Below are 23,494 nucleotides of genomic sequence, written 5' to 3' on the forward strand. Positions count from 1 at the left end.
TCAATCAAGGTATTTAAATTCTCGGAAATGACCATGGGCACCGTCTCCACCTGTTGTGACTAGGGGTGTAAACAAACCGAGCCCGAGCCCATTCGAGCTCAACTCATTTTGACTTAGGAATGCTTGAGCTCTGCTTGATTCAAGCTCTTTTCTAAAGCTCGGCCCGTGAGATGTTTCAAGTTCGGCTAGATTATTATTTATTAATTAGTTTACGGTCAATTAACCCCAAAAGGCCAAAACCCGATTCTGCCGATCATTTGTTAGTCACCGGCGATCGTCTCAGGGTAACCTTATATATACTGCGTCCAATTGCTTCGTGTACCAAAGCCCTAATTCTGTGTGTGCGTGTGTGTGGTATGTACGCTATTTCATTTCTGACTCACAATTTATACAATCTTAGTGCTATTATATACGTACACGATCATAAAAAGTAATTCTAAGAACCACTTGTACTTGTCATATGAGTCTATACGAATTGAAAATATTTTGAATCTTTAGTTAGTATATGTAGTAATGTTGATGCGTGTAACTATATTGTTTTGAATCTTTAATTACTCGTACAACCACGGAACCACATAACAATAGCAGTAGCAATACCACATGAAATAGCATACCACAAGCGTTCGAAATCAGTACAAACATCATAAAGTAACAAGTACAAACCGCATTGCTAAAAAACACAAGTCCAAAAACATAAGTCGAGACAAACAAGCCCTACACTTGTGGAGGGGGTTGGGGAGGTGTCTCGACTTATGATTTTGGACTTGTGTTTTTTAGCTATGCGATTTGTACCTATTACTTTGTGATGTTTGTACTTTGATTTCGAACGTTTGTGGCATGCTATTTCATGTGGTATTGTTACTGCTATTGTTATGTGGTTTGTACGCGTAATTAAAGATTCAAAATGATATAGTTAAACATAAAAGCATTGCATAAGCTAACTGAAGATTAATATTACAAAAGGTATTTTTTAGTTTGAAATATATGTTTATATGATTTACGTTTTGCCTTCAAGTAATTTGTATTTTAGTAATTTATGTGAAGAGTGTTGATGTTTTTATCATATGATTTAAAATTAAATTTTGATTTAAACTAAAACTTAAAATTACATAAGTTAACAAAACATAAAAAATTAACGCATGCGTTAAAGCGTAAACATAAAGCATTCGTGGGTTTTCGTTTTCTGGTATTACTTCTGGAGCCGGTTTCGGCAGTGAGAACAAATTGTTTCGTCAGTTGGCCATGACAAGAATTTGAACAAAAAAGTGGTTGAAGAAATGGTGTTTTATAGTGTGCATTTGGTATTGTGTATTTGAAAGTTGTATAGGCTCATACCAGACGTATGGCAAAATCTCGTATGATAATTTAAACGGATCTCGTGTTAAAATAAATAAAAGCGTTTTGATAAAGATAGCCCTAAGGGATATGGTTAAGAGCTTAATTTCCAACCACTAGATCATTTTGATTGAATGATAATCACTAAAAGATTTCATAACTAGATGATTATGATGAGATGAAACCATTTGTTATAATCAATTACTTCATGGTCGTAAATTGTAATGAAGCATTACCTGTTAACCATATCCCTTATAGCATAATAGAATTAAAGAAAGCTTTTTTAATTTAGATCTTTGTTGCATATATAGTAATTTAAGTTCAGACTTACACAACAGGCATTGAAAATCAGTAATCAATTAGAAGATGGACATGAGTAATTCAAGGCCTATTGAGGGTGCAAGTGGCGCCACCACGGAATCTGGTGATTGGAGGGCTCAACTGCAAGCAGATTCACGAAAAAACATCGTGAACAAGATGTAAGCACTTGTATTAGTATTTTTCTAGTTTTTAATTCTTTGGTCTAATAGTTTTGTTATGTTGATCTGCTTGTGTGCCAATTGCCAACACTTCTGGTTTGGTAAAATGATGTTTTTGTTCTAAAATTTCTGCTAAATTTATGCATTGTTTTGAATGAGACGTGTTGACCTTGTGTAGAACGCATACCTTGATGAAGCATCTTCCATTCTCTGGTGACGAGGGGCTGCAGGAGATTAAGAAAATGGCTGTGAGGTTTGAAGAGAAGGTTTATACTGCTTCTACAAGCCAGGTTTGCGGTGCTTTTTATATTATACTAGTATCAAGGCCCCCGTGATGCGGTGGGGGCGTAAAACATTGAAATGTTGCATTGGACCTGTGCTTTGTGGCAGGATTGTTAAACCGAACGAAAAGTAAACTTAAAAACATTCAACCACGAACGCCCGTAGTGGTGTCTTAACATGTAAAAATTAGACCGAAACATAAAACATAGAAAAAATAACTAAGTCAACCTGGGACCGAAATGTTGAACGTGGAAAAATAGACGAAAACCATTGAGCCACACACGAGCGTTGCGGTGTGTTAACCCACAAAATTCAAACAGAAATGTTAAAACGAAAAATTTGTAAAGGAACAAATTATTGGGGACCAAATAATTTGTGTTAACCCACAAAATTCAAACAGAAAGTGGAAAAGTGTTGGGAATTGGGGTTAAAAATAAAAAATGTTTTGTGACAAAGTTGTAAAAGATGGAAAAGTATAGGGTTAAAAGTTAAAATGAAAATTAAAATAAAAAAAAACTCTTATGCACAATGTACAAGTTTTTATGCACACAAAGTTCATATTTGTATCGTGGGACCTAAAGTTTATGTAAATTTATTTGGTCTGCAGTCTGATTATTTACGGAAGATATCCTTGAAAATGCTAACTATGGAGACTAGATCACAAAATCTAATGTCGGACCCCGAGCAGATAAACCCTACTGCTAATGTTGAAAACCCCTCAGATCCAGGTATTTCATAATACACTATCATTCCCGTTAATTTTACAAATATGATCTTTGTAGGATAAGTTTATTCCAATGCTCTTTTAGTAAATTATTTGATGTTTCTTCAATTGATAGGTTCTCAGGTGATGCAACAACCAAGGGTAACAACTTTAGTAATCTTTGCCCACAATTTGCACTTAAGTGTTTTAGTTACCACCTCCTGTTATATGTCACAAACTTGTTACCAAAAAAGATAATCCCTATGAAAACTAATACTGTGCGTGCTGCGAGTTTTGTATCCTTAAAACTAATAGTCTAATACTAAGCTTATATCTTTGTATTGGTCTTGAGCCATTGAATCCTAGACTTTGGTTGACAACAAAGTTAAATCCATACATTATCTATATAAGACCATCTTTGATGGCAGATGCATGTTTTGAACATTTTTACCATTATAAAACTTGGTTTAAAAAGACGTGTCTCAGATGCGCATGAGATCTCAAAAACGGCTTATTTTAGGTGAGGCGAGAAAATAAAGAAACGACATGAGGTGGTGCTTTATGCTAGAGGCGTGCTTGTAGAAATAGGTCGTAGCAGGGCGGATTTAAATTAATATGAGGAGCGAGGTTTTGTGAAGAGAGAAATAATACTATACTTTGTAAACTAAAATGGAGATGAAAGAACACAAATAGAAGCGAGAAAGATGAAAAGTTTTGAAAGGACAGAAAATGGGAATTAAAATGATGACTTTTTCTACCACTTGTTATTAATTTTTTTCTTTTTAACAACAAAGTTTCATTTTACTTTGTCATTGTAAAGATTTGGAGTGGCAACTTCAAAATTATAAGTCAGACGCCATACCATTAGACCAATTGGTCTTGGGTACCCGTCACTGAAATAGTGTGCACTTTAATTGACTACTAAACATTTAATATGTAATCTTTTATTTTAAGAACAATGACATATTTCTCCCTACAAATCTCTTTAAGTGCATTTATTTTTACCCAATCAAAACATTTAAATGCATATTTACCCATCATTAACTAAAAGACTTGCAAATATACCCATTTTGATTTATTTATATTATGCATAGTTTGTTTAATGATTTTTTTTACCTTTGAACAAGTGTTTTATTATTCACCCATTTTGAAGCTAATAGAGTTGAGCAATTATGAACCACCTCTGCAAATCCAAACGCCATATATGAACCACTTGTTACCTTAAATTAACTTGTGTAAGTTCTTAATCTCAATCAAAAACATATTTCTCCCTAAACAATTGACAGTTTCAATTATTAACGGCAAAGAGCAAGATTAGGGCTAGAAGAGAATGAATCTAGATAACAGACTATCATGCTAGCACCGTCGCTTGACATGCTAGCTTCGTTCCTCTTTTCCATCCAGCCGGTTCAGAGTTCGCCGACATAAAATCAATTCAATAAACACAATTGAAATGGAAATGAAATCAATTTGAACACCTTGTGACTAAGGAGGGTTTTGAGGGAAAATATGCAATGGTCCTTTTATTTTATATAATTACTAGTTTTAGAGTCCTTGTTACACACGAGATAATTCAAATTATAAAATTATAAGTAAAACAAATAATTACATGGCGTATATTAAAAAAAATGTATTATATCTATGCTTGTATCTATACAATATGTACATAAATTGATTTTATTTATATCAAAAAATGGGGTTTTTTTTTTTAATGAACTTAATAAAAAAATGTCCGTGCAAAATCGTACCCGATAATGCTTCTTTCTATTGAAAAATTCATTCTCGGTGTCATATATGTATAATTGAAAGAATTTTGGTTATGAACCAATTTCGAAAATAAGACTTCTCATACGATAGTAGTTCTAACCACCCAGCCTAAATACAAAAGAGGTGTTACCTTTATTGATATATTTATCAATTTACCACCCATCAAAAGAAAGTAGGATATTAAATTGTAACAATGGATGTTCTTCAAGAACTATGTTTTTTTGAGCTACACCATAAAAAAGATTTTGATAAGTTTCAAAGGGCTTCTCGACTTTGTCATAATGACAACATAAAAAATAACATGTCAACCCATTCAATTTTGTGAATATTTTGTTTCAATTGAGCATAGTTTTGCATGACATGCTTCCCATATAACGTTCTGATCACCATTGAAGGAAAAATTAATGTTGACATAAATATTTGAAATTTGATAAAAGTTAGAAGTATTAATAGGCATGGGGGTGGCATGTCATCGCAATCTTTTCTTAAGTTTTAATAGTTGAGGGAAAAATAGTCAATTTGCCAAATCCCGAATCTTTTGATTATTTCAAAAAATGCACTTAAAAATAAACTTGAAACCCGAATCATGTTTAAAATTATAACTTTCATACTTTTGACATTTTAAAGTCAACACTTTGAACCCATAACAAATTTGACGATAAATCTATTTTGCATTCTCAAACTTTTAAAAATACTCAAAATTTTCATTTTTGACCCGTAACAAAATTTGACCTAAATGTAGTTAACTTGTACCAAACAATCTATTTACAAACTTTTGACCCATAAAATCAAATTTAACATCCACAAATGTAGTTAACTTGTACCAAACAATATATATATATATATATATATATATATATATATATATATATATTATGATATATTAGTTTTGGAGGGAAAAATTATAAGAATTAACCAAAACATGACAAGTGTCTCCATTTATTTTACTTTATTAGAATAGGTAGATTAAAAATACAGTAATAGATGAATCAATTAAAGTATATCATAATTTAATAGGTTATTTGAAAAAATTAATATACATAAAGTATAAATTACAGTGCGGTAAAAATATCTATTCTTGATAAAAGATTATCATTTTTACCGAGAGAAAAGTTAAAATACAAAGAGAGACAAAAATGAAAATGGTGAGAAGGATTTGTGTCCATACAAAAACTTCTCAAAAAAATTCCAAAAAATTAATTAAAAAATCATAAATTAAAAAATAAAAAAATGTTTCCCTCGTCATTCTAGTTAAAAAAAAGACACAATGCAGAGACAAAAGACACAATGACGAAAGTAAATAAAAGACACAATTACAACTAAAAAAAGACACAATAGATCACAAAATATAACATAATGCCTAACAAAATATAACACAATGTTGACTAATATAACACAAAATCAAAGAAAAAAGACACAATGCCAAGGAAAAAAAGACACAATCAATGACGAAAATAAACACAAAACACAATTATCTTTTTCTCTCAACATTGTTTTTTTTAAAACGAGAAAGACAATGGAAACGTTTTTGTGTTTTTACTTTTCTTATTAAATTTTGAGTTATGATTATTTATTTATTTATTTTTAATTTTTTTGAAGGGTTTTTTTGTGTGGCTATAAATCCTTGTCATCCTTCTCATTTTGTATATTTTTATAGAATAACTTGAGCTTTTTTACTTATATGTCAATTTCACGTTATTTCTTACACATTATTTAATTATTAATTTAAATATTTAAATATGGTAATTCATTAATATTATCTATTTGCCAATTCTTGAATCTTGTATCTTTTTAATTTTTTACTATTGATAGCTTGCAGTTAGTTATAACTTTAATAATTATAAATGAATCAATTCATTATTTCCTAAAATAACTAATTTTTGTTATTTGTATTAAAATGTAAATTAGAAAAATCATGCTGTTAATTTTGTTAAATTTAATCTATCTATCTACTTATTTTAATAAACTAAAATAATTGTGGACACTTGTCATCTTTTGGTTAATTCTCACAATTCTTTTCCCCCCAAAATTAATATCTTAATTAACCCTGATATATGTAATAGATCATAATTATTCACTTTCCTTTTATACTCTATTTATATTATATATATGCGTTTTTTATAAAAATAAATATTAACATATTATTTTACTACATATTCCAAAATACTTGGTGAAATCAAAAAATAAATAACAAACCGTATTTGTCAAAGATTAAAAAGAATATAATTTTAAATGTTATCATTAACATATTGTACTATGTATATTGTAGAAGATTATACAGAAAAACAAAACTCAAATATGCTTTCATTTTACAAAGTAATTTTTTTAATTATTAAATTATAAGTATATTCTTAATTGTCGATCCATTTTTTAAAAATCAATCAATTTATCTATTATTATTATTATTATTGTAAATTGTCATATAAATTAATAAATTACAAATATATGCTTTAAATCTATCCATTTATTTTTCGGTTAATTTAGTAAACTATATATATGTTAAAATGTAATGATAGTATATACCAATTACTTTCAAACATAACAAAGTTTATCATATTTAATTTCTTAGTTTTTTTTATCAAGGATAGTTTCGGGTTTTTTGTGAAAATTAAAATTGATTTTTATTGGTCAAAAGTTGGTAAATAGATTATCTGGTACAAGTTAACTATATTTAGATCAAAATTATTTACGGGTCAAAAGTAGGAAATATGAGTATTTTTTATAGTTTGAGAATACAAATAGATTTATCATCAAATTTGTTACGTGTTCAAAGTGTTGGCTTGAAAATGTCAAACGGATGAAAGTTAGAATTTTAGACATGATTTGGGTTTCAAAATTATTTTCAAGGGCTTTTTTGAAAATAATCAAAAGGTTCGGGATTTGGCAAATTGACTATTTTTCCCTCGACTATTCAAATTTAAGAAAAGATTGCGAACACTTTCAACATGCCACTAGACCTATCAATGCTTCTAACTTTTATCAAATTTGAAATATTTGTGTAAACATTAAGTTTTCCTTTAATGATGATCAGAACGTTATATGGAAAGCATGTCATGCAAAACTATGCTCAAATGAAGCAAAATATTCAAAAAATTGAATAGGCTAACATGTTATTTTTTATGTTGTCATTATGACAAAGTCGAGAAGGCCCCTAAAACTTATAACAATCTTTTTCATCGTTTAGCTCATAAAAACATAGTTCTTGAAGAACATCCGTCGTTACAATTTAATGTTCTTCTTTCCTTCTATGTGTGGTAAATTGATAAATAGGTAACACTTATTATGTATTTAAGATGAGTAGTTAGAACTATTATTGTATGGGAAGTCTTATTCACGCGATAAGTTAATAACCAAAATTCTTTCAATTACACACATATGACACTGATAATGAAATTTTCAATGGAAAGAGCGTTCTCGGGTACGTTTCTGCATGTGCATTTTTTTTATTAAGTTCATTTAAAAAAATCATTTTGTGATATAAATAAAATTAATTTATGCACACATAGTATAGATGCACGCATAGATGTAATACATTTTTTCATATATGTTATGCAATTATTTGTTTTATTTGTAATTTTATAATTTCAATCAACCCGTGTATGACACGGGCTCTAAAACTAGTATCGTATATACCCAATAACTTTTTCATTACAATAACTTTTTTTTAATTTAATTTTCACATATTTTGTATATTAGATACAATATACAAGATATTTAAAAACTTTTTAATTTTCACATGTTTATTTAATACACATGCTAAAAATATTACAATATGTTTTTTATTTTATAATATTTTCATACCTTAGGTATTCAAATTGATATTTATGTTTACCGAGAAAACCGTAGATCGAGAACATTATTGTTAGATACCAAAAAAGGTAAAGATGACTACCTCTTCGAATATGCACTATCCAAGTGTATTGTGTTATCTTTATGTTATCAAATAAATGTAAGATAAAAAAAAGTGATATCAAGCCATAGAAAATCAAAAGGAACAAACATTGCAAAAATTAACCTGTATACTAATTTGTAAAAGGGGAAAGTGAATACGGTGCTGTCACACACCTAACCTTAGACAGAAAACCTTTCAAAAGTATGTTATTTTGATTAAAAGTTACCAAAGTTAATTTGAAATTTTCATATATATCTTTTAGTGTTTTTTTGGAATTCTTCATGACTCTTCTACCAAAGTCGAGCTTACTAGAAAATCCATGTAAATAAGAATTATGAAGCTAAACAGGATTGAAGAGTGCTCACAACTGCAAAATTGAAATTCTTAAATCACAAAAATATTCACACTTAATAATTTAATTAGTTCTTGCAGTTTCGATTGAAAACTAACATTTTAAGGTGCGTTTTTTAATTGTTTGTAACTTCAATTAAGAAAAATAGTAATTAAAATTCATATCAGTTATTAATTACTTTTTATTTTTTTAAATTAACTGGGACAAAACAGTAATTAAAATTAATATAAGTTATTAATTACTTTTTATTTTCTTTAATTAATATTAGTTATTAATTACTTTTTATTTTCTTTAATTGACAGGGCATTTCAAATTAATTTTGGTAATTTTTAATCAAAACGACGTAGTTTTGAAATGTTTTCCAGTCTAAGGTTAAGTGTGTGACAGCACCATATTTACTTTCCCTTTGTAAAATACTAATGTGAGGTAGAATCATTTTTCATCAACTTTGTTGGGTATTTTGATGCATTACGTACAACCTCTCAATTGGTATTGCTTTACACGTGTTCCAGTGTCACACACGCCTTAGGGGCTTAGTCGTGTAACCAATAGTTGGTACCAGTTTTGTTAACTTATATAAGTTTGGTTACGCGATGGAAAATATTTAATAAAATATTTACTTTCATAACATAGAGAATTAAAAACCTTATTTGGTTTACAAAATTACTTGTTTAAAAACAAGTTTACATATGCTTCGTTTACAAAAGTATCTGAGCCATCAACGATATTATATGCATAGGGATCTTATATTTCCATTGGCATTTCACGTCTATGCCTGTAACATCACAAAAATTTTGGTCCAAATTTGATAAATTAATAAAACTTAAGGATTAAAAATATTCATGGCAAATGTAAAGAGAAAAATAAGACAAAGAATGGAAGTATCTTATGTTAAGGAATGGAGTAAGGAGACTCCATCCCACATCAGAAAAAGAAAGAAAAATAAAGCACTTTACAAGGAGAGAACATTCCATGGAAATGTTCTTAAATGACCAACCACTCTCCCTAGTCCTAGCGGAGGGTGCGAAGCACCCGACGCGCACAGCGCACGGGTGAAGGGCGATGGGCGCAATGTGGCGCTATGATGGCGCACTTTGCACTTCGCGATACGCGAAGATGCAGTACACGTGGAGAGACAGGAACGACACGTGGCAAGCCTACGTGGCGACTCAGCGAAACTAGTGCAGCTTCGCGATACACGAAGGTGCACAAAAATTTCTATAAATAGGCCGGCCATGGGGGGTGGTCCTCCAACTCACACTTCCAATTACACATTGTCTCGATTTACGTGCCACGACCCGAGATGGCGATATCCCGACAAGCTTTACCTCGAGATGCGTGCCATAACCCTACTTAAATACCCTCTCGACTTACCTTCAAGTAGAAGTGTTGTTCAAGTAAAGCACAACCATTCAAGGTAGGGGTTCTGCCCGATTATTATAATATAAATGGCTTAGACCCTAGTCAGGGATATAGCCCGTACCTTGATTTTATAAAGTGGAAATAAGATTTTATAAAGTCGAGATTATAGATAAAATAATACTTCTTTATTTTATATAAAGATTTTATATTTCTTATAATAAGAATTTGAAATATATGTTTTCTTCACGAAGAAGAAACAAAGGTTTATAAATAATTAAAAAGAAAGGACTAGAGGTCCTTATATTTATAAAGAGATAAAATGTCAAGGTAAAGGTTATGCAATCGGACTAAAGGTCTGAAGCTAGATCGTTGATCTAATATTCGTAAAATGTTATTCTCGTACTATAGGTCCGAGGTAACGAGACAAATTGGTGAGAAACACCAACCAAGAAGAAAGGTGAATACGTCCAATTTTTTATAAAACAAAGTCTTGAATGTTTGCATGGGATTATATCCCTAAAACTTTATAAACAAAAGTAATACTGGCCCTCAGGCTATTGTATACGTTTGTCTGGATCCTTACATATGTGGGCAGACGGTGGGCACACCGCACCACACTTGCTAATGCCTCCGCCACGTTGGGCCGGACCCAAGTAATGTCCGAGAGGGGATTATCTCGTGTATATTGAATAGTTGCCAAGACCTCGATGCTGCGGTATCGCTGAGAGGTTTCAAGTATAACTAGAGGTTTATAATAGTATATTTAACTTGGTTGTTTCCTAAGCCACGATGGGCCGGGTCACAAGATACCCGAAGGGATAATTAAGTAACTTAAAATATTTTGAGTCAGCGTGCTCACCAGCATGTGTTGCTGACGTATTTTTTTTAAACTATTTTACAGGTAATGAAAGATAGGTGTTTGGAGACAGAGGATAGCCGTTAGACGATCTGATGGCTCAAAGGATGTTTTAATATTGAAATAATGTAAATCATGGTTTTAATATCCAAATACTTTTGTATAACTTAACGGGTGTTTCAAACCCCGTGATTTGAATATAATAATATTTTATTAAAATTCTTCCACTTTACAACCTTTAACTCTGATGTATTTACAAAACAGGTACCAACGTTGGGTTGTCACGCCTAGACCCTGAGCGGGGTGTGACAATGCCTTACTCCTGGTTACTTGAAAACACTTTTAAAAGTACGTCAACTATACGTTGGTGAATAATGATGACTCGATAAAAGGTTTTCATAATTCGTTATGACACAACACCAATAGCGTTCAACGACTCAGTGAGTCTCAATCCCATATCATCGGAACTAAATATACGCACAAACCACTTCAGGGACGGTTACACACCCATTATGTTTGTGGTGTGCCCACTACAATTAATATATGTACGGATCCAGACACATGTGTATTTTAGCCTGAGTGTTTAATTATTATCTTGTATCAAAATGTTTTAGAAGATTTGAACCAACTCTCATGTAAATTCTTTCTAACTCTTGAACGATGGGTAAATAACTTTTTAATCACATAAATAACCATAGTTTAAAAGAGTAAATAACTTTGTAAAAAGTTTTAATGTATCTACGTTCTTAAAAGGTAAGATGTATTCACGCTATTATTAAGGTTGAGCGTATTCACCTTTTAATTTTCTGATAATCACTTGTTGATAACTTTAACACTTGATTGTGTTCCTTAACCTCGTACTGCTAGTCACTTAACTTGACTATTCAAGTTTAGGATGAATGAAAATGAACTTTATAGTCTTCTATTTATAATGTTAGGAAACCTAAGAGTAAGCATGAAGTGTTACTATAATTTGAAATGTGTCATTCTTTGTGCCTTGTTTATTATGTGCAGACACGTGGCATTCCATGTTGATTAGTCATCATCTACATGTCGCTTCGTAAGGATACGTATCATTCGGGGTTGACACGTGTCATTTCATACCGATTAGTCATCAGCCACATGCCGTTTCGTGAGTCTTTTATGTTTTTATTTTAGCTAAATGGCTAGCTGGTCCCTCAACTTCCTAATTGTCAAAATTAGAGATGGAAATTTTCAGAATGTTACATCTAGCCTTTTGTTGCTTACATAAGTTACAAGGACGATGGGTGTTGCAAAAACACGTTGGAGACCGGATACACTTCTTACTCTCTCGCCCTCCTCCGACCATTGTCAAAATATCGTCTACCACCTACATATGTCGATTGAGATCCCTATATTTAGAATACCAAGTATGATTTGAACTTGCCCCCTTTTCACAGCCCTAACTACTCTAGATTGTACGGCTATGATATCTTAGGGTGAGAGACAATCGACAACGATGTGCTAGGGTTTGGAGTTATTCTTAAACGGCAACAATACAACATTCGATCGTCAAAAGAACAAACATTGCAAAAAATAGCTTTGGAGTTATTCTTAAACGGCAACAATACAACATTCGATCGTCAAAAGAACAAACATTGCAAAAAATAGCATTCTAAAGACTAAACTTATACACTTGTTTCCTAAAACAACTTCAATTAATGCTATACAATCGTCCCTTCCTAAACCATCTATATATGTTTACAAATACATACATATACAATATACCAAGTTAAAAACCCATGTTACTTAGCCGAATAAATAAAATATTATGTAGTAATGGAAATTTATGAATTGTAAAGAGATATTTTTAGATACCATATGATTGCAAGTGAGTTGTTTATATGTAAATCACTTCTTTTTTGCTTTTTATCAAAAGCAATCAATTTTATTTATATAATTTTGCTAAGTGAATTTACATATTACGAATAAGTGAAATATGAAATAAGAAAAACGTCAATGAGTTGGTGGTGGAGTGGTAAGGAGAGTCGTGGTGTTCCATTGCCACGTGTTCGATTATTGCCCCATTATTTAGTTTCGGCGGTACCAAGTGATGATAAGAGACTAGGTAAGTAGGTAGGGTTCAGTAGTTGGATCCTTAAAATGAACACGCTTCACCTCACCTCATTATCATACCTTTGGGTGAGTATCCACAGGCGTTGGCCTCACAGACCGAAAGACGTTTCGATGAATTTGGACAGTATTTCATTTAAAAGATTCATTAACCATTAAAAGTACAAATAAAATAAGATAAACGCGGAAAACTAGGTTTTGTAAGCATGACACATCGTTGATAAGTATTTATGGATAACTATTTAATATGCACATAAAATTAGAGAGATATATAAAGACACAACGAGACCATGTCTATATCGTTTCAACCGCAACCGTAAAACCTACTTAGCTTTCAATCATTAACTCCGGCGCTCGTTGCGTACTCACCGTCTCAACCAATCGGCGTTCACGTCTCCGTCACCGTCACCGGCAACTGCCTCACGGTAACCGTCACCGGCAACTGCCTCACGGTAACTTAACGGTAACAGTAACGGTACTTAACTCTTCTCTAGCACTCGATCACACGCTAACTCGTTCAATTTCCAACACTCGATTGCTTACTTTTGTATACTTGTAGGTTTAGGTTTTGTTAGATACGAAGAATCAGCGATTACTGTGTTCAATTGCTTCGTGTGCGCCGAGTACCAAAACTCTAGGTCTCAGAATTGGGCGTTTGTGTGGTATGTACTTTATTTTGTTGCTGATTCGGTTTTATTACAATTGCTATTACACTGTTGTTTTAGAATTTTTAAGTTTACGATGTTGGTGATAGGTTTAGGGTTTAGGGATTTTGTGAGGACAAATTAATAGCTGCAGAATCTTATTTGATTGATGATCTACTTTTTATCGGATCGTAATTGAAGCGCAAACGTACGTGTTATCGAATTTAATGCACGATTCAGTTTTTTTATATAAAGTTATTCCGTTTACCATTTTTTGCTATTTTATTAATGTAATGTAATGCATTATAAAATTATGAATATACGGTTTCGATTGCTTAATTTGATCTACGTTAAAATCGAATGTGTAAATTTTGTCAATAGTGTAGTGACCGTTATAGCACGCTACATAGCGATGCGGCAGGTTACCGCTATGCGATGTGTAGCAATGTAAAAGCGGTAAAATAGGGACTTCTGATTTTTTTTTTTAAATTTAGTTTTTATTTTAGCTAATTTGGTGGTATTTATTGATTATAATTTATAATTGCTATGTTGCTGGTGTGAATGCTTATTTAGTGATTATAATTGCTATTTTGGTTGACTACTTAAATGTAAAGCATTTAAAAACCTTTCTACAACTTTATCGATAAACATGAAATAGGGGGCGCTATTTCATTGCTATCGCTATGACACTACATATCATATAGGTAGCCTGTCGCTATTGACCGCTATTCACTATTGACAGCTATAATTGATCTTTTCTCTATACCGTGACGAACCGAACCAAACTAATACTGTTCGAAGTCTGAACAACAACGGTAATGTGTTGGTACTGTAACAATCCAAACTGATACTGATTGAAAGCCCAAAATCCGAAAGCCCACACGAAACACGAGGAATTCTACTGGTTATTCACAAGTTTGATGTTTAACTAATAGTTGCTGCAATTGTTTTGAATGTTAAATCTTGTACTTAATTACAAAATTGATATGGTTTTGATGTCTGACACTGATGTTAAATCTTGTTATTGTTTGATACTTTTGAACAAAGTTCTAATGTGTGAGGCTAACGGACATATATAGATGATACCGTTATTCATTTATGTAGCATTGTAGGCAAAATAACTCAAGGAAGCATCATAGGATATATAAATTCATCCCTTATTGTACTACTGCTACATATTGATCAAGTTCTATTGTGATGTCATATTCTAGGAATGCAAACTACTAGCCTTGAAGTATGACTTTTGATAAGATAACACTAGTTACTTGGAGAATACTAGTTAGAAGATTTCATTTTTTTCTGTTGCTGTATGCTTTAGGTGTTGAAGCGTATAAATTTTGTATATTTTTCTGGTGTTGGGAGCATCGGAATAATTGAAATTTGAACTGAATGATAAAATGAGTGCGTCATATTTGGATACAATCTTTGGACATCTTGAATGTAATAAATAATAGTATTATGCAAGTAAAATACACACGCTCAATATGCTCCATTTTTTTTATCTATCTTGTAGCTAACTAGCCTGGTAAAGGAATGACTGTATGTTCAAATCTTGTGTTTCTAATTTTGTCTTATAATAAATTCAATTCAGACTTACACAACAGGATTGAAAATAAATCAACAAATAGAAGATGGATCCTCAGGGTAATTGGAGGGCTACTCAGGGTGCAAGTGGCACCATTGGTGACCCCACCATGGAATCTGGTGATTGGAGGACTCAACTGCAAGCAGATTCTCGACAAAGGATTGTGAATAAGATGTATGTAAGGAGTATTATTTTACTTGTGCTTTTATCTCAAATTTCAGCTAAATATATGCATTTTTACGATCGAACCTGATGACCTTGTGCAGAATGGATACCTTGAAGAGGCATCTTCCATTCTCTGGACAAGAGGGGCTACAGGAGCTTAAGAAAATAGCTGTGAGGTTTGAAGAGAAGATTTATACCGCTGCTACAAGCCAGGTTTGTTGTGCTCTTTATATTATATAAATAGTCTTGTAGTTTCTGCTTTTGTGGAATGAAGATTCTGCAAGTTTTTATGTACTAGGATCCAACTACTTCAAAATAAGACTGAGGAAGTGATATCATGTTTGTCTTCTACGGTATCATGCAATTTGTTTGGTTTGCAGTCTGATTATTTACGGAAGATATCCTTGAAGATGCTGACTATGGAGACCAGATCACAAAATCCGATGTCAGACGCCATGCAGGCAAACTCTACCGGTAATAGTGTAAACCCATCAGATCCAGGTATTTCATGATTCACTATCATTCAATGTTTGTCATTTGTTTTACAAATATAACTTTTAGGAATAAGTTTATTCCAATTCTTCTAGTAAATTATATGATGTTACTCCAATGAATAGGTTCTCAGGTGATGCAACAAGTGAACAACCAAGGGCAACAACTTCCCATTTCTGTGCCATCCAATAATATCCAACAAGGACAACAAATGATGTCTCAAAGCATGCACAATAACATTGGTTCAAATGGAATGCAAGGCTCTTCTAGTTTATCATCTGGATTGCCACCTGGCAGTGGCTTACAACAACCCCCCATCACAAATGTTGCTGGCCAAAATACAAACTTGCAGAACATTCAGAACATGTCTAATGCTCAACAAAATACTGTAGGAAATACAATGGGGAACAGTAATTTTGCAAATCAAAGGCAAATTCCAGGACGACAACAACTTGTTCCGCAACAGCAACCGCAGCAACAACCACAAGCTCAAAATTCACATTATCTTTATCAACAGCAGTTGCAACAAATGGCAAAACAGAAACTGCAACCACCCCCGATGCAACCACACATTCAGCAGCCACAGCAACCGCAACAGAATATGTTACAGCAAGGTCATCTGCAACCGTCTCAACAATCTGTTATGCAACCCACAATGATGCAAACATCTTCTCTCTCTACAGTTGTACAAAATCAGCAGCCTGCAGTACCACAGTCGTCACAACCGTTAATGAACCATCAACAATCGGTTCTAAGACAACCAAGACAGCAACAAGGACAACCAATTCAGCAGCAAGTACAACCAACACAACAGAATCAAATGGGGCAACAGACAAATGCTACAAACATGCAGCAAAACCAGCTTATGGGACAACAGAATAACTACTCTGATATGCAGCAACAACAGCAGAGGCTGATAGGCCAGCAAAATAAGCTTTCAAGTCTGCAGCAGCCACAACAGCAGTTAATTGGTCAACACAACAATCTTTCTGGCATGCAACAACAATCATCTGGTCAACAGCAACAATTGCTTGGAAATCAATCTGGTAACACCAGCATGCAGACCAATCAGCATTCCGTGCAACAAATGTTACAATCTAATAAGATGCCAATTCAGCAACAGAATCAGCAAAGTTCAGCCAATATGTTGCCAACACAAGTTCAACAATCACAACCACAGTTACAGCAGCAGGTGATGCCACACATGCAATCACAGCCTGGCCAGTTGCAGCAGCAACAGGTGGGTATGCAACAGCCAAATATGCTGCAAAGGGATATACAACAAAGGCTTCCAACAGCAGGTGGGTTCCAGCAGCAAAATGTGATTGATCAGCAGAAACAGCTATTTCAGCAACAGAGAGCTATGCCAGAGGCCTCATCAAGTAGAGTTTTTATTTTTTTATTTTTTTATCTATTACTTTAATATTGAACAATATTTTCAAGGAGCTAATGCTTGAAATTTCTGCTGTATTGTAGCATCATTAGATTCAACAGCTCAAACTGGCAATCCAAATGGTGGAGATTGGCAAGAGGAAGTGTATCAAAAGGTGCATTAAGTTTGTTTTTCTTCACATTATTATAAAAAATATAATTTATTTGAGTAAAAATATCGTTGCTGATAAAATATCAATTGTGTGTACACACGGGTTTTTGCTAGTAATCGTTCCTGCGTTTACATATTTTGTTTAATACTAGGTTTTCAAATTAATACTATTTCATTTGAATAGCGATGTCACTATTATGACCTGGAGTTTTTTTTATCCTGGTTACAGATAAAAGCTATGAAGGACTTGTATCTACCTGATTTGAGTGACATGCACCATAAAATTCTTTCCAAGTTACAGCAGGTAAGTTGGTGTCTCATATTAAAGTTAGGAATCTTTTCAGTGTAAAAACATGTAGAACAATTTATAAGATAATATGTAATCTTGCAAAAGCGTACAGCTAAAAACAATCATTTATTTCTCGATTTAATAAAAACCTTTTGTTTTCCAGCACGATTCTCTTCCTCAGCAACCAAAAAATGAGCAACTAGAGAAGCTGAAAGTATTCAAAAATATGTTGGAGCGGTTTATGCAATTCTTACAAATTCCTAAGCATGGAATATTAGCTAATTATAAAGACAAGCTGGGTACTTATGAAAAGCAGATTATCAATGTCATCAATTCAAATAGGCGGAAACCAGCGCCACCTCAGCAGCAAGCACAAGCACTTCCTCCACCACATATGCAATCTATGCAGCAATCACAACAAACACATTCTCAATTGACACAAGTTCAACCACATGAAAATCAGATGAATTTACAGGGTTCCATGGCACCAATGCAACCAAATAATATGGGAAATATGCAGCAAAATCCCTCCGTTTCTCTCTCAGGGGTTTCAAATGGGCAACAAAACATGATGAGTTCCATACAACCTGGTTCTAATCTTGACCCGGGTCAGAATAACAATATGAACTCCTTACAACAGGTGTCTAGTGGCTCTCTACAACAAAATGCAGTGAGTGGGGCCCAACAAGTAAACATAAACCCATTGTCACTTCAGGGAAACTCCAATATGCTCCAACATCAGCATATTAAACAGCAGGAACAACTGCTTCAAAACCAGCAACTGAAGCAATTACAACAACGACAGTTGCAGCAACAGTTTCTTAAACAGCAATTTTTGCAACAGCAGCAGCAACAACAGCAATTTCACCAACAAACAAAGCAGCAGCTTACTGGAAATCAGTTATCTCAGCTTCCTCAGATAAGTGACGGTGGCGATGTTAAACTTAGACAGCAGATGAATGTGAAACCAGGTGGTTTTCAGCATGCCGCCGCCGCCCAGCGGTCGGCTTACCACCAACAACTAAAGTCAGGTGCTCCATTTTCACCTCAGCTCCTTTCGGCTGCTTCTCCACAAATGTCACAGCATGCATCTCCTCAGATTGACCAGTCAAACATGTTCAAATCTGCCAACTCACCATTTGCGGTACCTTCTCCTTCAACTTCCTCTGCATCTCCTTTACCAGGGGATTTTGAGAGAATAAATGGTGTTTCTTCACTATCCAATGTTGGAAACATTGGACATCAACAACAACCGTCTTCTTCGGTCTTACCTAATCAAATTGGTACACCTGGAATATCTGCATCTCCTTTACTTGAGTTCACTAGTTCAGATGTAAACAATGGTCTTGTGCCATCAATAGGACCCGGAAAGTCCACTGTTACAGAACAACCTCTAGAACGCTTACTCAAAGCGGTCAGTTTTTAAACTACACTTTTTATATATAAAATAATAAGGTAAAACTGTAAGTCTCAACATCTTGTAACTGCTTATCTTTATAGGTAAAGTCGATTTCGCCTACAGCTTTGAATGCCTCAGTTAGTGACATTGGGTCAGTTGTGAGTATGATTGATAGGATTGCTGGGTCAGCACCAGGTAACGGTTCAAGAGCTGCAGTTGGGGAGGATTTGGTTGCCATGACAAAATGTCGTCTTCAGGCGAGAAATTTTGTTACTCAAGATGGAACAAATGGCATCAGGAAGATGAAACGGTTTACAAGTGCAATGCCATTAAATGTTGTTTCATCTGCTGGCAGTGTAAATGATAGTTTTAAGCAGTTGAATGTTGAGACTTCAGAACTGGATTCAACTGCATCCTCTGCTGTCAAAAGGCCTCGAACTGAGGTACTATCCTTGCAACAACTTTGAGCTTGGTGGTCATATGCACATCAAGGCTTTATTTCTCAATGCTAGAGATGATTTTTTTTTGTGGTACAGACTAATCATGCCCTTTTGGAAGAGATAAGAGATATAAACCGGGGACTCATTGATACTGTGGTAGCTGTTAGTGAGGAAGATGTTGATCCAGCTGCAGCCACTGCGGCTTCAGAGGGCGGTGATGGCACCGTGGTTAAATGCTCCTTTAGTGCTGTAGCTCTCGGTCCAAACTTGAAGTCACAATATGCTTCAGCACAAATGGTATGTAAAATATATGTTATGTTAATATTCTATGTTAGATTGTATACTGTATTTCTTTCCATGTTTCATGCATACTAACATTTATTCTCAATCAATGTATAGTCACCTATCCAACCGCTAAGGCTGCTTGTTCCTGCAAATTATCCAAATTGCTCCCCGATGCTGTTGGATAAGTTCCCTGCTGAAGTCAGGTGATAACCAACTTCAGTTATTATTTGATGCAAATCTTAATTTTATCTTTTTAAAGCATTTCGTGGCCTTTAACATCATTTATGATGTTAGTTTTGTCACACAAGATCTTTGTGGGACGAGTCAAAAGTGAGGGATATAATTGTCTTTTGACATGCTTGATTTGACTTTTCTTTGCAGCAAGGAGTTCGAGGATCTTTCAACAAAAACCAAATCAAGATTCAGTATTTCTTTGAGAAGTCTTTCACAACCAATGTCACTTAAAGAAATTGCGAGAACTTGGGATGTGTGTGCACGTGGTGTCATCTCCGAGTATGCTCAGCAAAGCGGTGGTGGTACCTTCAGCTCTAAATACGGTACCTGGGAGAACTGTTTAGCTGCTTGATCTTGTTATCTTCCTTGGAACCCTAGCAACAAGTATAGTTGTTTATCATGCTCTTATTTAAACTACATATCATGCATATTCAGCAAAAACGTATTCAAATTATCATGTTGTATGATAAAACCATAATATATGCTTGTAACTTTAATCCAGTTTCCATTTTTTTTTTCCGGGTATATAATTACTTGGGGGATGTATAAGCATTTTGCATCTAGAGTGTTTGGCTTGTCATGAATATGAAATGTTTGTTATAACCTTTTGGGAAAGCTTTTCTCATTAAGGAAATTTTGCTTTATATCTGTCAGTCTATCACTAACATAGTTTGTAATTCACTTGGCAATTTAAGGACTGATATTCGTAATTGTTGTGTTTATGTTGGAACGAGAAAACCAAACCGAGTAACAGTTGATTTACTATGAAATTTACAAAACAATGCAATTACGGATTATGCACAATGCAAATGTTTTGTCCAAACTTGACCCAACTCTAATACACAATCAAATTTTTTACTTCATCTCCAAAATAATGTCACGTAAGTGATGCTATGCGTGCACCACCTCACATATCATATGATTCGTATGAGGTCATACGAGCTTTGTAAGTTCTGCAAATGTTGTACGACTTGTATAACATTTTCATTAAATCCGAATTGACAATATAAGAACATGTTAATTGTATAACTAGCAAACACTATTATAACCAAGAAAACTAACTCAAAAACTTAGTTACATTGGTAAACCATAACTCGGTTTAAATAGGCTAATCTAGACTCAGTATGCTACAATACCAATAGCTATGATATAGGATTTAACCAACTTTTTATAGGCCAACTCAAACACTGCCAACTTTTTGCTAAGTGAACGGGAAATTACCAACATTTCACATATCATGATGCCAACATAAGGGTGGACAGAGCGGGTGAAAGATGGAGCTGCATTGATCGGTACCGACAGGAACACCACCCGTGAGTAGTGGTACCAAAGAAAATTTAACCCTTCTTGGGTTTAGAAGCTGAACATCCCGCTTCCTTTAACGGTAATATGGTTATTATGGTCATTACAACGGTAATTTTTTTTAATAATTATGAAATTTCAACACTATAAATAACCAAACCTACTTCAAAAATTTTACACACCAACTTTATTCCGTTCTCTCCTACATCACTCCGATAGATCTTTAAAATTCCATCATCTAGCTTGTGCTCATCTAGTGGTGAGAGTTCATTGTCCAATGGTACAAAGATCGACACCACACAATTTCTTGCTGTAGTTGCAAAAAAAGGTGTCAAATCGAGAGTTTTGAAACACACCAAAACCAAGAGTTACGGTAAAGAGAGATCACGAAGCCGCACATAAACCTCTAATGATAGATTACTTTGTTATAGTTCCAAAATTTAACGCCAAGAAGGTTCCGTTGTCGAGGGAACTACTTTAACGAACTGTTGCCGACATTGAGACAAACTTTGTGTATTTCCAACAATGTTATGATGCTAGATTGAGAAAAAAAGTTTTCACTAATAAAACAATACACATCCGTAATACGTAAACTAGCCTATGAAGCCGTTAGTAACACTTACGATGAAGTAGTCTTGTATCAACTCGTATAAAATCTTATTTTGTTTTTGTGGGTTGTAAATTTTAGTTGACCTTTAACATTATATAAATCAAAATGTTTCATTGGTCGTGTCTTTCAAAAGTCATTACTTTATTATGGCGGTGGTAATTACAATAATAATATAATATGTGCGTTACGCTTCTGCCGCTTCATACCACTCCAGTCAATCACAATCGACAAATCAAATTGCGGTTTCGACGACGACTACAAAACCCTAGGTCCGATAGATAATTGGACACCGGTATGTATCGTATACAGTTTAATTCACTTTATTCATCATCAAATTGCTGCTGCTTTTAGATCATTAGCATACTATATGGCCTATTCCTCGTTGACCAATTTTATTCTGCAATCCTACTTGAGTTTTATAACTACGCAGTCGTAATTTTTGTGTTAAGGTATCGTAAAAGAGCTAATTTAGTGTCTGATTTTGATATGATCAACTTCTATTGTGACGTCATCTTCCACAAATACAAATTATGAAGTCATAATTATTACATGATGATTTTGATTGAATGATAATCATTAAAAGAATTATGTCATAACTAAATGATGATTCTCAGGGCAGAGGATTTAAATACCTCTCTGACTCGAAATAAAAAGGTCCGTAGGCCCTAACGAAAGCTTTGGGCCCAATAAGTATGAGATGATCAAGGTACTGGTCCAGTTGTATTTTATAAGGTTTATATTTTTAAATATATAAATTTTGGCCCCTTAAAATTACTGGCTGAATGTCCGGCTCGCACTGAGTGGATGAAATGGCTATTTTGGTTATAGAGAAGACTTAGTTGGGTAGGCAAAATAGCAGTGTAGGTTATACTGCGTGTACGAGCCTGTTCTTTCACTTTAACATTTTGCAAACTAACAAGTTAAGCTTATAATCTGTTTTGCACGAAACGTTAATATCATTTAATATTTAAATTTCGGTTTGTACTAACTAATATATCGAATATTAACTTGTTAAATAATCGCACTGAAATGATTCTAATTTAATTTCGCATGCCTATAAGTTATTTCAAATAATTTATTTAAATAATAATAATAGTTAATATTGTTATCGCGTAACTAAATATTAACGTGTTGTATAATCGTTTTAAAGTGCGAGTTTACTTGACTCAGCTGGTGGAGATAAGAGAAAAAATTCCATCAAATCATAATTACTTGGACAGCGTGAATAAGAATTATTTTTGTCTTGCTATATGCATAAGATATCCAAGTGTTTAAAATTGCTATCTTTTTGTTGGTGTTGGAGTCCTTTGAATGCTTGAAAGTTGAACTGAAAATGATTAAAGTAGCTTCTAATTTTATTAGTTAGTGTCTTGTGATAATTTCA

At 33.6% G+C, this 23,494-nt stretch overlaps 1 protein-coding gene across 5 annotated transcripts; it reads left to right on the top strand.

Moving 5' to 3' along the window:
• Positions 1-268: 268 nt before the first annotated feature.
• LOC143543284 (mediator of RNA polymerase II transcription subunit 15a-like) lies at positions 269-20,630 on the top strand. 5 transcript variants are annotated; one of them, XM_077035639.1, is made up of 13 exons: positions 13,573-13,591; positions 13,682-13,791; positions 15,366-15,525; positions 15,618-15,729; positions 15,897-16,017; positions 16,134-17,390; positions 17,485-17,555; positions 17,781-17,855; positions 18,004-19,254; positions 19,341-19,682; positions 19,776-19,976; positions 20,079-20,167; positions 20,346-20,630. In XM_077035639.1, the coding sequence occupies exons 3-13, from the start codon at positions 15,398-15,400 to the stop codon at positions 20,548-20,550; spliced, it is 3,852 nt and encodes a 1,283-aa protein (XP_076891754.1). In that variant the 5' UTR covers positions 13,573-13,591; positions 13,682-13,791; positions 15,366-15,397; the 3' UTR covers positions 20,551-20,630. The 5 variants fall into 5 exon arrangements, with proteins under 5 accessions (XP_076891756.1, XP_076891755.1, XP_076891758.1 ...); XM_077035641.1 differs by lacking the exons at positions 13,573-13,591; positions 13,682-13,791; positions 15,366-15,525 and adding exons at positions 269-284; positions 1,674-1,814; XM_077035640.1 differs by lacking the exons at positions 13,573-13,591; positions 13,682-13,791; positions 15,366-15,525 and adding an exon at positions 1,651-1,814.
• Positions 20,631-23,494: the final 2,864 nt, after the last annotated feature.

This window comes from Bidens hawaiensis, unplaced genomic scaffold (genome assembly GCF_021521415.1).
Source record: "Bidens hawaiensis isolate Kalapana, Puna unplaced genomic scaffold, B.hawaiensis_p1.1 tig00013115_1, whole genome shotgun sequence".
In the NCBI taxonomy this organism is placed as follows: domain Eukaryota; kingdom Viridiplantae; phylum Streptophyta; class Magnoliopsida; order Asterales; family Asteraceae; genus Bidens; species Bidens hawaiensis.

Bases quoted from the DNA above. Each gene is read 5' to 3' on its own strand.
- LOC143543284 (XM_077035639.1), top strand. From the start codon at position 15,398: ATGGATCCTCAGGGTAATTGGAGGGCTACTCAGGGTGCAAGTGGCACC. The intron at 15,730-15,896 runs GTTTGTTGTGCT...TTTGGTTTGCAG, and splicing joins ATACCGCTGCTACAAGCCAG to TCTGATTATTTACGGAAGAT. The intron at 19,977-20,078 runs GTATGTAAAATA...ATCAATGTATAG, and splicing joins AATATGCTTCAGCACAAATG to TCACCTATCCAACCGCTAAG.